This window comes from Netta rufina (genome assembly GCF_964035555.1).
Source record: "Netta rufina genome assembly, chromosome: 10".
Lineage (NCBI taxonomy): Eukaryota > Metazoa > Chordata > Aves > Anseriformes > Anatidae > Netta > Netta rufina.
Window position 1 is genome coordinate 15,583,373 of NC_140133.1, and position 13,251 is coordinate 15,596,623.

Here is a 13,251-nt window from a genome sequence, read left to right on the forward strand (position 1 = left end):
GACATCTCCTGACTTGAATCTGCTGGGAGATGCTGTCGGATGCGGTGCTGGGTGCTGTCCCAAGCACGGGCACGTTCCTGCCTCTACAGAACACATGGGAACTTTTCTGCTCTGCAGTGAGCTACAGGTCTGCGGGGCAGAGGATGGCCCCCAGCTAGCCCTAAAGTGATGAGCAATGCGTGGACGTGGGAGGTGGGAGGGAGGGACGCAGTGAAAGTGAACCCAGCTTTACACACACCCCACAACTGCCCATGAGCACCGCACAGATAAATACTGGCTTCCCTGCGTGCTCTGCCAGCCAGCTCTCCAGTGCATGATGCAAGTGGCCTAAGCAGCTTTCCGAAAAGAAATCACAACATTTCCACTTCGCCATTCAGATTTCTGTTAGTAGAAACGGAAGACACGGAGTCACATTTTCTCCCGCAGACCCCCTGTGGTTCTTTATGACTTCCTGGTGGCAGAGGCCAGGAAATGCAGCACCCCGCTGTCTCCACACCAAACCCTTGCCATGTGCACCCGTGGTCCCGGGGAGAAGCACGATGCTGCAGCCCCGCAGTGCTCAGGTCCTGACTGAGAGGGAGCACGTCCCGTCAGCTTTCTGGCCTGGAGTCAGCCATCGGCTAAAGACAGCTAAGTCAGGGTGAAGCACATCTTTCTTTTTTTGGAATATTTTAACCAAATTTAACAGCCCAGCTGTCCATTTGGAAGCACCTGGCTGTGTCCCAGCACAGGCACAGCACTGGGCTCTGCGCATCCCATGAGGCTGGAAGCAGGATGGATTTGCCAAGCTCTCAGCTCTCCAGCCCCAGTGGGAAGGCATCCCCACGGCACCACCAGATACCTCCTGCCACTGACCCGATGAAGAGGAGGCTGTGGTTGTGCTGGACCCTGTGAAGAGGCACACGGGGTAGCTGTGACCAGCAGCCACCCTCCTCTCCATTACACACTCCCAGAAAGTGGGCTTCGAACCAGGTGGCGTCCCCAACGCAGCTTCCCTCCTGACTATGGATGGGAGCTTTATGGGCGGCCAGGTCTGCACACAGTCCCCTGAACACGCCGGGAACACACTGATCCCTGATGCCTGGGGGACAAGGGCACCCAAAGGTGTCCCAGCAGAGGCCGACCCCGGCTGCTGCAGCCCCGCAGCCTGCCCAGTGTGCTCGGTGACCGAGGAGCCCGGCGCCAGCTACAACACACTGCTGTGCACTGCGCGCTTCGCTTACCTTTTCGGCTCTGGATTCGGCTGGGATTTGGAATCTTTCCTTTTTTTGGACTCCTTTTTGGAATCCTTTTTTGTCTCCACTTCAGCGGCAGAGGCATGAGACACTTTGCCCCCCTCGCCGTCTGCGTTTGGCTGTGACCCGCCAAGCAACTCTGCCATGTGGTGGCTTTGGGGAGTGATTGGGACAGGCGGGGGGAGGCCAGCAGCAAACGTGGAAGAAACAGAAAAAAGCATGAAATAAAAAGCACAAAACAAGACAAAAGGAAACTAAACCAAAGGCAAACAACTGAAATCAAAGAACAATTGGCAAAGAAGGAACAAATGAGCAAAAGAAAGTCATAACTAAAAAAGAAACTAAGGAAGCAAGGACTCGGTTTCCATGACAAGATGTATGAAACTAACTGCAAAGCAAGCGGCAGCCTTGCAACGTGAAACCTGGGCAATGCGTGTCATAAATCAGGGTGCTATTTATCACAGGGCTTATGAAAACACATAATTATTTTATAACACTCCTTTCTTCAGCAGCATTTGCAGGATAGAGAGCAATATCTCCAAGTGTACAGTGCAACTTAGCAGAAAAGACAACAAAACCAAACCAGAAAAAGAAGCTGCAATACATACCACAGCTGTCAACGAAATAAATAGGAAAGGGAAAAGCATAGCTCCGCTCCCTACCACCAAAGATTTGCCACATTTGAGAGAAAGGAATGGGCTGCTTCTGGAACTGGAATTCCTTTGCAACAGCAGCAAGACAAAATTTCCAATTATGCCTAAGCAATTCCAAGGCTGACGTCAGGCCGCCTGCCGAAGAGACAGAGGTGCCCGAGGGCTTCGAGCACTTCTGTGCACTGAAGTTTGATACTGCTGAAAATTTCACTGCTGCAACTTGTCAGCTCCTCTCACGCAGCAATTAAATCAGCGCAGTATATTGTTTACTTCCATTATATTCAACCCATGACAGTCACATGTACGTCAACTCTAGTTTGCCCAGAACTGCATCTAGCAGGTGCCTGGGTAAGAAAGTTAAAAACCCCGATTTCTGGATCCCCTACGTGCATTTTTCTTGCTTACATTAAACAAGTCACGAAACAAACAAACAAACCGACTATGCCACTAGAAGCGCTGCTGCCAAACATCCAATGTGAAAACAAATTGGGGACTGTTGTGCATTATCCAAGGAAACCTATATCTGACAAAGTCATCCCTTGCTGGCAGGGAGCTGCTAGCCAAAAATAATTCCTTACCTGTTGCCATGAACATGTGATGCACAAAAGGCAAAGCTGTAGTGAAGTAAGGTGGGGTCAATCATAGCTCCATTTTCTGCGCGCTCTAGCAAATCTCTGAGGTAGCAGAGATGTCTGTGACAGCCTCTCACTCCATTACGTGCACAATACTCATCTAGCACAAAGACCTGGCCAGGACTAAACCAGCCCTGTTTAGAAATAAAGAGACTTGATTTTAAATATAGGTTATTAAATACAAACGCTATCAGATGTGGAGGTGTAGTGGTCAACTGTTCTAATAAAGAAATACAAACCTAAGGCTACATTAAGGAAAAAGGAGAGAGGTCACTCTTAAACAATACAGTCTGCATATCATCACCTAATCACAGCATATACTCAGTGCAACTGTTAACAGAAATACATTATGCTACCATTAACAGAAAATGTCATTTAAAATGCTGAAAAGTGAGGCCAGTTCATGTCAGTGTCTAGCAAAAAAAAAAAAAAGGAAAAAAGAAAAAAAAAAAAGATTCACACCTTTAAAGAGATGACAAAGATTTGATTATTTAAGCAACATGAAACAGTGATCTCATTCTGGGGAAGGGACTGCACATTTGGCCAGGACGGAGAAGAGTGATCTGGGGGAGAACAGGGAAGATTACACTGAACAACGGCTTCTCTTGCATCTGGCACGTAGGGACATCCTGAAGACGGAGGAAGGCAGCTCCACGGCATCACACGGGGACGTGTCACATCGTCCTTGTTGTGTACCCTCGGCGCTGCGCTCTGAGATCGCCCACCAGCCGGCAGGTCAGCGCTCCTTGGCGTCGCAGCAAACATGAGCTCGGCTCACGGGCACGGTTTCTTTACACATCCTGAAACCTCCAACGACTGCTGTCTGTGAGTCCTAAAGGCCTAGTGACACATGGTGCAACGTCCATGCTCCCGAGGAGGACATGGTGCCCTGCGAGGGGACGGCACGGCGCTCCGGCGAGCGTCCCAGGACAGCCGGGGCCGAGCGCGCCTCTGCCTTCAGCGAAGGCGCTAGTGAGAACGAGAATATTCTTGTAGACCGTAGATTTTCAAAATGCTGCAAAACCGTCAATATTTACATGGAAATTTGGGTGCTAAACAATTGCTAAGACGCAGCTCTGGAATGCATCAAGCTGCAAAATCTTTCATCGTTTAATTGAAAAGTTCCTGCAGCGGGCGGGAGAGTAGTTGAGGCAGAGCACTGCCCCTATAGGCAACTTCTTTGCCACCCCATCTGTTACCCCAAATGCTACATCTTAGAAACAACACTGCTGTGAAAGATTAAAATATATTTTCTACCACTCAGATGACACCAAATCTTTTCTAGATGCCAAAATAGCTGCTTTGAAAAGAGTTGAAGAAATATCAATTAAGAGCTCAAAGACATAGAGAAGGATTTGCTCATCCTTATTGGGCCAACTCCAAAACAGATTGAGAAAAGAATTAAAATAATGAGGGGAAAATGATAGATATAGGGAGTAGCTACAGTTCTGGGATCACTGGAAGTGCACATTTCAAAATGAAGACACAGAACAATGCAGATGGGACAGCACTCTGGAAGGCTATTTTTTGGGAGGGGTATATTTGCTTTCACTGCTTTTAGTGATATTTTTATTTGCTTTTTGGTTAGTGGTATTGTGCTTGATTCTGGACTTCTTTATGTTGCCTGTTTGCTACATCCTTGGACCTCCTCTTCACCTTGTGTCTTTTCACACAAGTCTTTGGTGATTTGGTATGATAAAAATATAGAAATGCTGCAACTGCTCTGAAATAAAAAGATGTGTGCATTTGGTTACTGGGGTAGAAATGAGGTTTAAATTCTTCTATTCACATAATATATACACAAAGGACTTTGTCCTTCCTACAGGGTGAAATCTTGGCACCACTGACATCAGTGGGAAGGCTGGCACTAACTCCCCTGGAGTCAGGCCTGGAGTTTGGGGTGAAGGAAGCAGGAGGCTACACCTGGTGAGCAGGAGTGCATCTCATCGCTCCCCTGCACCAGGGTCTGAGAAGTGCTGCTCCTTGGTCAGACAGAAGGGACTGGGGCAAACACTTAAGATCGCTCCCATGGCTCAGCAAAGGGAAGCCTGAGCAGAAGCTCAGAGGTTCACTAATAAACCTCATACCTTGACACCTCATGAGAGCACACCCAAGGAAACTACAGGTAGATCTGGAGCCCAGGAAGACCAGAAGGTTTCCTTTTGCATGGCAGAGGTATGAAATAAAAATCCTGAACAGAGCTACAAAGGGGCCATAAAAACTGCTCCCCACGGCCCCAGAAAAGAATTTAAGGTTTGAATAAAAGGCTGTATTCAGACAAATCCCCCACATCTTTAGGCAGATCCTGGCTCTTGATTAAGGTTTGCCTGGCACAACCAACTGACAACCAGCCAGTCTGGCAAACGCAACTGATAGTGACGCACGGGGTGTTTCAACCCAACACAGCTAGGTGTAGCTCAGTTTGGGCTCCCAGATGGTCTTCAGTGGCATGGAGAAATGTAGAGGGGACATTGGAAGAAGGCTGTAGAGTGCTAGGAGCTCAGCTGACTGTTTGAGAAGCTGATCATCTCAATGATGCCATGTGCTCCTGGCCCCAGTGGGGAGTGCAGTGGGAGCTTTTCAGCTAGGTAAGGCAAGACTTGGTCAATCACTGGAGATTTTTCCAATGCAAAATGCAGTTTCTGTGAAAACCAGGATTTCTGAGAAAAAAATTTCACTTCTCAATAGCTGTATTTTCTCATTTCCCAGGGGAAGAAACAGACAGTATAATTTTGGTAACCTGCTTTCTGGGCCTTTTCATGTGACCCCTTCACACATCATCTCTGCTAGACCGGGCTCTCCAGAAGACCACCTCTTGGTAAATGCGGTGCGGTGTGATATGAATCCCACAAATACTGACACATCATGGGAAATACTGCTCCAGTAGGCATCTCGTTGCACAAGCCAAATGCTGGCAGTAGGTTGGGATGTCTTGGGAAGAGTTGAAGGGCAGTCTCAGAAATAACACGAATGTCCAAGCAGAAATCCATGCATTTGTGGGGTTGGTATTAAGCTGGAAGAGCTGCACGCTCTTTTCCTATCAGAAAGTCCAGGAAGAGCTGTGAAAGCAATTGTGCATTCAGCTTGAGGATGATGGGCAAGAGCCTCGGAAAGCAATGCCGACGACGCTCTTCCCCTTTCCCAGCACGGTGCTCTCTGCCAGCAAACATCACTTCTGCACTAGCTGAGATTAGTCAGACAGCCTGTTTGTTTTCATAGGGATGCCTGGCTCAGCCAGCGAGTGGGCTCACAATAACATTGTTTAACCTGGTTCCACGGAAAGGAGGCAAAGCTGAGCTATTCTCTGTGTCAGGGTAAGCCACCGTGTCTGGCTAAGTCTTCCCTGGCACTTCCATGTCCGCAGCAGAAAACAAGACGTGTGACAAGACAAAACTCTTCAGGACCTTGCACGTGAACATCCTGTAGGAAGAATAACAATCGCCCAGCAGCACACAGAGGGGACAGGGCAGGCTTACCACAGGCTCCCAGCTCCTACAGGCAAGCCAGCACAAGGGTATCACCAGCTTCCCACAAACACCTCAAGAGCAAAGGGGTTGCACTCAACTTGCAGTTGCACTCAAATTTTGTGATCAGTCTGATTTAGCTTCAAAATTAGGACAAAACCATACTAAAATAGAGTAAAGAAGCAGGTGAGATCCAAGAGGCAGTGAGCACAGCCCATTATTCTCTTCTTCACAACACTCTGCAATGGGTGATTTGAAAGAAGACGGTTAATTGGTGATGCTCTGCTCTGAGGAGGCACAAATCTTGGTACTGAGGGGAGCTCCATCACTCCAGTAGTTTCTAGCAAGGGTCTAAACATCTTGATCACAAGCAGAAGTATGGCTGGTGGGTGTCTTGAAGAGAAACATTATTAATAATTTCCAGTGGCGGCCTCGTGACTCTCCTTCAGCCATGACTTTAATTCAAAGGCCTCAGCTCTCCCACCAGGTCCGAGGCTGCACAGAGACACACCAGCTGCAAGCCAACCTGTCAGGCATGCATGGATGGGGATGGTCTTCCTCGTGCCAGCCATGCGTGCGGAGCAGAAGCTGCATGCCAAACCCACTGCCTGCTGGAGCAAAGACCTCAATGGAACCGGTGAGAAACTCGTGGCAGGTCAGCCGACGCTCGCACCGAGCCTACTTATAGCACCTGGGGATCTGCAGGTCAGGTGCACACTGCAGCCTTCCCCCAGCCCATCCTTACCTCAGGGGACATCCACAACCGCTCCTCCTAGCCCTGCCTCTCACTAGGAAGGTGGTAACTCACTGCTGCTGCTGGCATTTACGGGATCTTTCTGAGATCAACCCTTGTGTGCGGTGCAAGGAGCTGAGCAGATGGGAGGAGCACCCTGATGGAGGGGCACTTGGAGGACAAGGTTGGAGCCTGACAGGCTTACTGGCTCAGCTGCGTTCTCATTTTGCTGCTTTTAATGGAAAGCCACTCAACAGGGCCAGCTCCAGGAACTGCACAGATGGCAAAAGGTGGAGACTACTGGCATGGGGTGGTCCTTCTGCTGAAGAAGCCAGTGATGACACCCCATTATGGGGATTTCTGTGCAGCATGAGGAGGGCAGCAGGTCGGGATCTGTCCCATGCCTTTCAGGCCTCATCCAACCCCTCTATAGAAGTTTCATCCTGTTATTTTCTCAAAGACTAAGAGTTTCTTCATTCTTCTCACCAAAACCACTGGAAATTCAGTGTTCAAGTTGTAGTGGTGAAGGTTATTTGTCATGTAAATCCTCACACTGCCTTGCAGCCCCCAAGCACTGCACCCCAGCCAAAACTACAAGCTGTCCTGGAGCACCTCGGTGCCACCAACATATAGAGCACGTTGTACGGCAGTGGCCTGAGAGCTGCGACCTGTGCTCATGGAATAATCAGGATGGGCATGCGACTGTGTGAGCAAGGACTGACCACTGGATCCCTGCAGTTATCCACCTAGTCCCACCTGTTACCTGCTCGGGATCCCTGCCCATACTCAGACACAAAGCTGGGCCATGGCTATTCCTGTAGTGACTCCACTAACATGGGAGGTGGTACCAGACCTTCATCTTTCCCCTGCAATTTCATCCATAAGACTCTGGAAGGCAGCATGGGAAGCTGCAAAACACTGCTTCTGCTCTCTACTGCACGTCCCCACAGAGGAATTTGTCTTTGCAGAAGGAAACATTTTAAACATTGCAAACAGAAACGATAAAGACAGTGCTACTGGAGAAGAACAGCAGTCAGATCACTGGAGGTAGCCTCTCAAAAAGAAAATACCTCTGGCCCAAATTCAAACCTGGTGTAAACAGAAGTCAATCTTCCAGCAACAGGGGGATTAGCCCCCACTCGCACTAGCTTTGACTTTGCTGCTTGGTGTTTATATCACTAGAGACCAAAGAATATACTTGCCAGACAAGAATAGGAATCATTAAGTCTGTGGTCCAAAGTGAGGCGCTGAACCATCTCAAAGAGTGAAGCGTGGTCAAAGTTACAGGGATTGGAAGAGATAAATTCATCCATGCCATGCTTTTGAGCTCTATCTGCATCTGTTCATTTATACATATAGAGAAAGACACCATTTAGAGAGATATAACATATTTCAGTTGACAAATACAACAGAAAAATATACAGTATGAAGCATGAAAGCTAAATATCTCTTCTTCCCTACATTGCCATTAACATTTCTCTTTGCAGGCTACATAAACGATCTTCACCTCCCATTGTCAACTTGCATCAGTTATGGACGATCTTATTGCATTTAGGCAAAAGATTTTAGAATTAACATCGTGTCAACGGCTCGTTATAGTGCATTTATTCTGTACTTAAAACCAGAACACAAACCAAATAACTTACTCTGTATCTTACAATGCGCTATCAATTAACAGAGTTTTGGCTCACAGAAGTAAATTAGTTCCTATTTAGTTAGTTGTGGTTAATTATAATAGATTCTGCCATTCTAGTGAAGTTATAGCTGTAGCATTTTTTCTCTAAATTTACTAGGTTTTCTAGGTATCAAACCATTTACATTGTTCTTTTTCCAAATGCCAATGTTTGCCTCCCAGGGCAATTTTTTCTAACGGCGACTTTAAATGCTACCTCCAAGAAATAAAAAGACGCTCTTTTAAGCATTGCTAATAAGTTAAATTGATGTGTAGTTTGTTATCACTGAGGAGGTAACCTGATAGCACGCTGGAGCTGCCAGTCATCCTGACAGGGACACGATTTCCTCTGCTTGGATTACGAGCTGCCATTTTTTTTGTGAATTAACAGCCTCACCGTATTCACACATCTCTGCTTTGGGTGACGTTTACAGGCACTAACTCCTAGGGGCTAATTAATTAATCTCAACATGGTTAACTAAAAATACACCAAATTCACCGGTTGAAATGAAGCCGCCGATGCAGCCTGGGTGCGGCCAGCCGGGACCCCGCTGGGAGCAGGCTTTGTTCCACCAGCGACCGGGGAATTAAAAGACACCTTTCACTCGGTTTTGTCCGTGCTCAGCTTCCTACTATATGGGTTCTTGCCAAATCCTCGACAAATAGAATGGGATTTAAATCCTTCCCCTGTTTATAGCCTCCTAGGGGAACTGGGTGGCCTTGAAACAATGTGGCTGAAAGGACACAAAAATGCAGTTTTCTGCAGTAGTACTAAAAGGTAACTGTATTTGTTTTAAAACAAAATCGCTCTTTACCAGAAGAAACAGAAATCCTTAATTAAAAAGAAAAGAATAAAAGGAGCTTTAAATGATAATGAGATAGCATTCTTTTATGTATGTTTTATTTAACTATTTATATTAATCTGTGAAGGATGGCATGGCTTCCTAATACCTCGTTCATGTCTGTGCTCTCACATATTGCTGATCATTGAAAGCAATCTTTGCATTTTCTGTATAGTCTGTCGTTAGCTATATACAAACTATATAAATAACATCACCCACTGGAAGGAAATCAGACAAATTAAAACATGTAACATTTCAATTAGCTGCTAGCAATACTTAATTCAGCAGTGGCTGGCAATTTTCCTCATTAAAACCCTGCTGAATAAACGCTGTGTATTTTATTTTTTTTTTTAAATGGGTTCTACACTTTTTGAGGGTCCTTTCCTCTCTGTCGCTTCATGTAATGGCTCCTGCCTGCCTCCCCTCTGCCTCTCTCCCTCCGGTCCCAAATCCCCCCCTCTGCCTCCGCCGGCGGCTCCGTGCATTCAGCGCAGGGACAGGAAAGCAGCCGGCGGTGCCGAGCGAGATGGCAGCAGCAGGGCTGGCTCTGGGGACGGGGACAAGCTCCCTGGCCACAGCATCACCTCTACGGCACAGACAGTCTCTGGCACCCTTGGGTGGAAGGCATGAAGCCCACCCAGCCCCGGGTCTTGCAGCAGCAGGCCGCAGCCTGCCTGTTTCGACAGCTTTCTGCCTGTTATCTCTGTCCCTTTGGGCCAGGATCGATCTGATGGAGCTCCCAAAGAGTTCGTCTCTGCTGCTCCTGAGTCCATCCCTAGCGCCCATAAAATGCTTTAACAGATATTAAAAATAGCCTGATAATGGATTGTTGCTCTCCCGGGTTCCTCTGAGTTGACTGCAAGCTGACAAATTGGCTGGAGGCCTTAATTTGCCAGCTTCACTCAGAGATTTTATTACTTTTCAATTAGGAGCCCTGATACACTGTCAATCCTCTTGCTCTGCAAGCAAGGCTCTGCGATTTGAGTAAATCAGCTGGAAACGTGAAGAGTCCCCTAGCCCTTTAGCTGGTGAACTTCTCTGAGCAGATGTGTGAGGAAGCATGTTGGAAATGATTTTTTTTTACTCCAAACTAATCAACTTTCCCCACTTTGTGCTCTCAGAAGAAGGCGGACACGGAGCACACCTCTGGGTGTGTGAGTAGGCCGAAGCTCTGTGGTGCTGGTGGAGCAGAGGCTCTGGCCTGTGCTTGTTAAAATCTCTCTGCTCAGGGCAGGAGCATGGAAAATTTCTGGCAATTGCTAAGAACTGGCAGAGCACTTGACTGGCCTTCACAACTGCCCATGCTCAGGGGAAATTTTACTTGTGGGCATCACCGTGTTGGGTGCCTGCTGGAAAACCCATTTCCCCAAACCTCCCCATCTCAGAACAACCACAGAAGAGGGAGGAAGCGGGCATGGCACCGCATGAGCCTGCAAGACCAAAATGCTTTTCAAGGAAATATGAGCAAGAACTCTGCTCAGTTGGTGATTTAAAGTGTGGTTTTCTGACATGAAAAGGAAGACAAACAGCTGCAGTTCCCCCCACACTGACCCAGTGCCACAGATCCCATGTCTCCAAATCAATTGGGATAAAGCAGGCGTGGCTGGAACTAGAGCTGTCTCCGCAGGACAATGACACACACATGTATTTCTCTTAAATGTCACACCTGCACTGGTCTAGAGGCTTAAAATTCTTAAGAATAGCTAGGAGAAGGTTAAAAAAGGACAGCCCTACACTAAACTTAGTTTCCCTTAATTATTAGAAGATAAACACATAATTTGTAATTTATTTTTGCATTTTGATTTTTCTAAGGGACTCACTTTTTAAAATGAAATTTAAATATCAAATAGGTACCAAATTAGGTACCAAAAATAGGTATCAATTTAGGTACCAAAAACATTAAACTTCCTAGAAAACACAAAAAGACAAGGATAGATCTAAATATATTGTTCTTCCACTCCAGACAGCTGATCTATGATTTAAAATAATCCTGACATCTACATATAAAATTTTATATATAATTGTCCTCTTTCAAAGTGGCTTGCCCAGTCTGATGAGATTTTAAATAAAGTACAAAGTGTGAGTGGCTAATATTCATACCCAAACTGTACAGCTAATTTGTAAGTACTTTAAATTAATTGTTTCAGTCAAATACAGCTGCTTTTTTGACCCTGTTCTGTTATTCCAGTCAAAAAGAAAGGAGAGACCAAAGAAAGAAAGTTATATGATGCTCCAGTAACTTACAATCCCTTTCCAAGGTGCCGTGCCAAGCTAGCTGGTGCTTCTTTGTTCAGGCCCCAGACAAAATGCTGCTGCAGGCCTCCAGAAGTTATCTTACATATTTAGACAAGCTGCACACAAGTGCAGCTGAAAGGTGTTCGATGGTGGTCTCAGAAGGGAGGCTGCGAGGAGAGGTAAATTGGCAGCACAGACTCCACAAACCTTTCTTCTTGAAAACTACAGACTCCGGCCTTTTGTGCAACACTCGGGGGCTTACATTATTGTCTGCTCTTAACTACTGCCTTTTTCATTTTGTTCATCTTTATCCAGTTTGCGTTTTCCACTGACTCCATTAACTAGCCCTCCGCCAAACACGCACCCTGTGCAAGTGTTTGAAATCAGACCCTTCAAGGTTTGCCAGTGTCGGGAACACAAAGACTGCAACAACAACAACAACAACAATGAACAACAAAGGACTGTCCCACCATTTTGTCCTATGTTCTCTCTTCCTCTTTATCTAACTGTTGTTTAAAAAGGAAGAGACAAAACAGTCAAATATCTCATTCTTGGTTTTTTGTCTGTTTGTTTGCTAGTTTGTTTTTTAAATGTATTTCACTGCTCTCTGCATTTCTTTGGCTAGAGTAGTAATTTTGGCAGATTTTGCTCTGTGAGTGATGAAGTTAATGTTGGGGGACAAGCTCCATAAAAGAATTCTTGTTATAAAAGGCTGTAGGTAGCCATTTTATTGTAAGAATTTTTTACTCCAGATTTCTTTCTTTTCGTTAATGAATGACTTTTAGTACCAAAGGCAACTTAAAAATCCAGTAAATTTTACGACATGTTTGTTTATTAAAACAAAAAACAAAACCAAAAAAAACTAAAACCAAAACCAAACAAGTGTAAATTAAAAGGTGACTTTGTGTCTTACTCATCTGGAAAATGTGTGCTTGTCATATCTGCTTGACATTACAAGAATGAAGATGTGGTTTGGACAGTAACAAACAATGACACTAGTCAACCTCATCAGGAGACATGAAATAAAGGAATGACAATGATTGATGGCAGCTATTCATTTACAGATATGTCTAGAAAAGTCTTCACTGGCATGGTCGAGCAAGTGGGAGAAGTTCTCCCATCCCAGGGGCGAGGGGCGGCGGCATGCCCACCCTCGACTGGGCGCTCTAAGGGGCGGTGAGGTCCCCTCTTGCTCTGGCTGCCTGCGCAGGGCTAGCTACACGCTCGGGCTGCAACTTGTGAACGACATTCGGAGGGGAAGAGGCTGGAACCTCATTTTGTTTGGCTGTGTGGAGTGAGAGGCTTTACGAGCAGATAGCAGTGTTCTGGGGGAAAGATAATGTGCCGGGCTTCAAAATGCCAAGAGCGTTGCTTACGAGCGAGCTGCTGGCAATGACTGGTGACTTACCCGTCCCCTCCTCGGGTGCACCGTGGCACTGCCACGGCCGAAAGGGGACCGTGTGTGTCCCGGGCTGCGCCCCCTGCACACAGCACGGCGAGCGGCATCGCGGCGAGCAGCATCACGGGGAGCTGCATCGCGGGGAGCTGCATCCCAGCGCCGCCCTGCCAGCAGCCCCGGCTCTCAGCCGGCTCAGCTCGCCCCTCAGCTGGGTGCCTACGGCCTCCTCTTTCATTTTGTTCCGTCTTAGAAGGTAGCTTGAGATTTAATCGGCTGCTTGTTCCTTTGTTTTATTGCTTTTCCCCTGCTGCAAACCAATTCCTTCCTGCTCCAGTTGCACTTTTAAGAAACGGTTAAGAATTTCCCTGTACATCACCAGACACACT

At 46.8% G+C, this 13,251-nt stretch overlaps 1 protein-coding gene across 3 annotated transcripts in view; it reads right to left on the bottom strand.

Moving 5' to 3' along the window:
• The window catches only part of CADPS (calcium dependent secretion activator), a gene marked incomplete at both ends in the record, with an annotated part of 194,308 nt that overhangs the window by 72,362 nt on the left and 108,695 nt on the right, over positions 1 to 13,251 (bottom strand). For 2 of the 3 annotated variants that reach the window (XM_084292520.1, XM_084292521.1), the window contains 2 exons: positions 2,467 to 2,654; positions 7,920 to 8,056. In XM_084292520.1, the coding sequence (XP_084148646.1) occupies positions 2,467 to 2,654; positions 7,920 to 8,056 (325 nt within the window). The remainder of the gene's footprint in view (positions 1 to 2,466; positions 2,655 to 7,919; positions 8,057 to 13,251) is intronic. The other variant, XM_084292522.1, reaches the window with a different exon arrangement.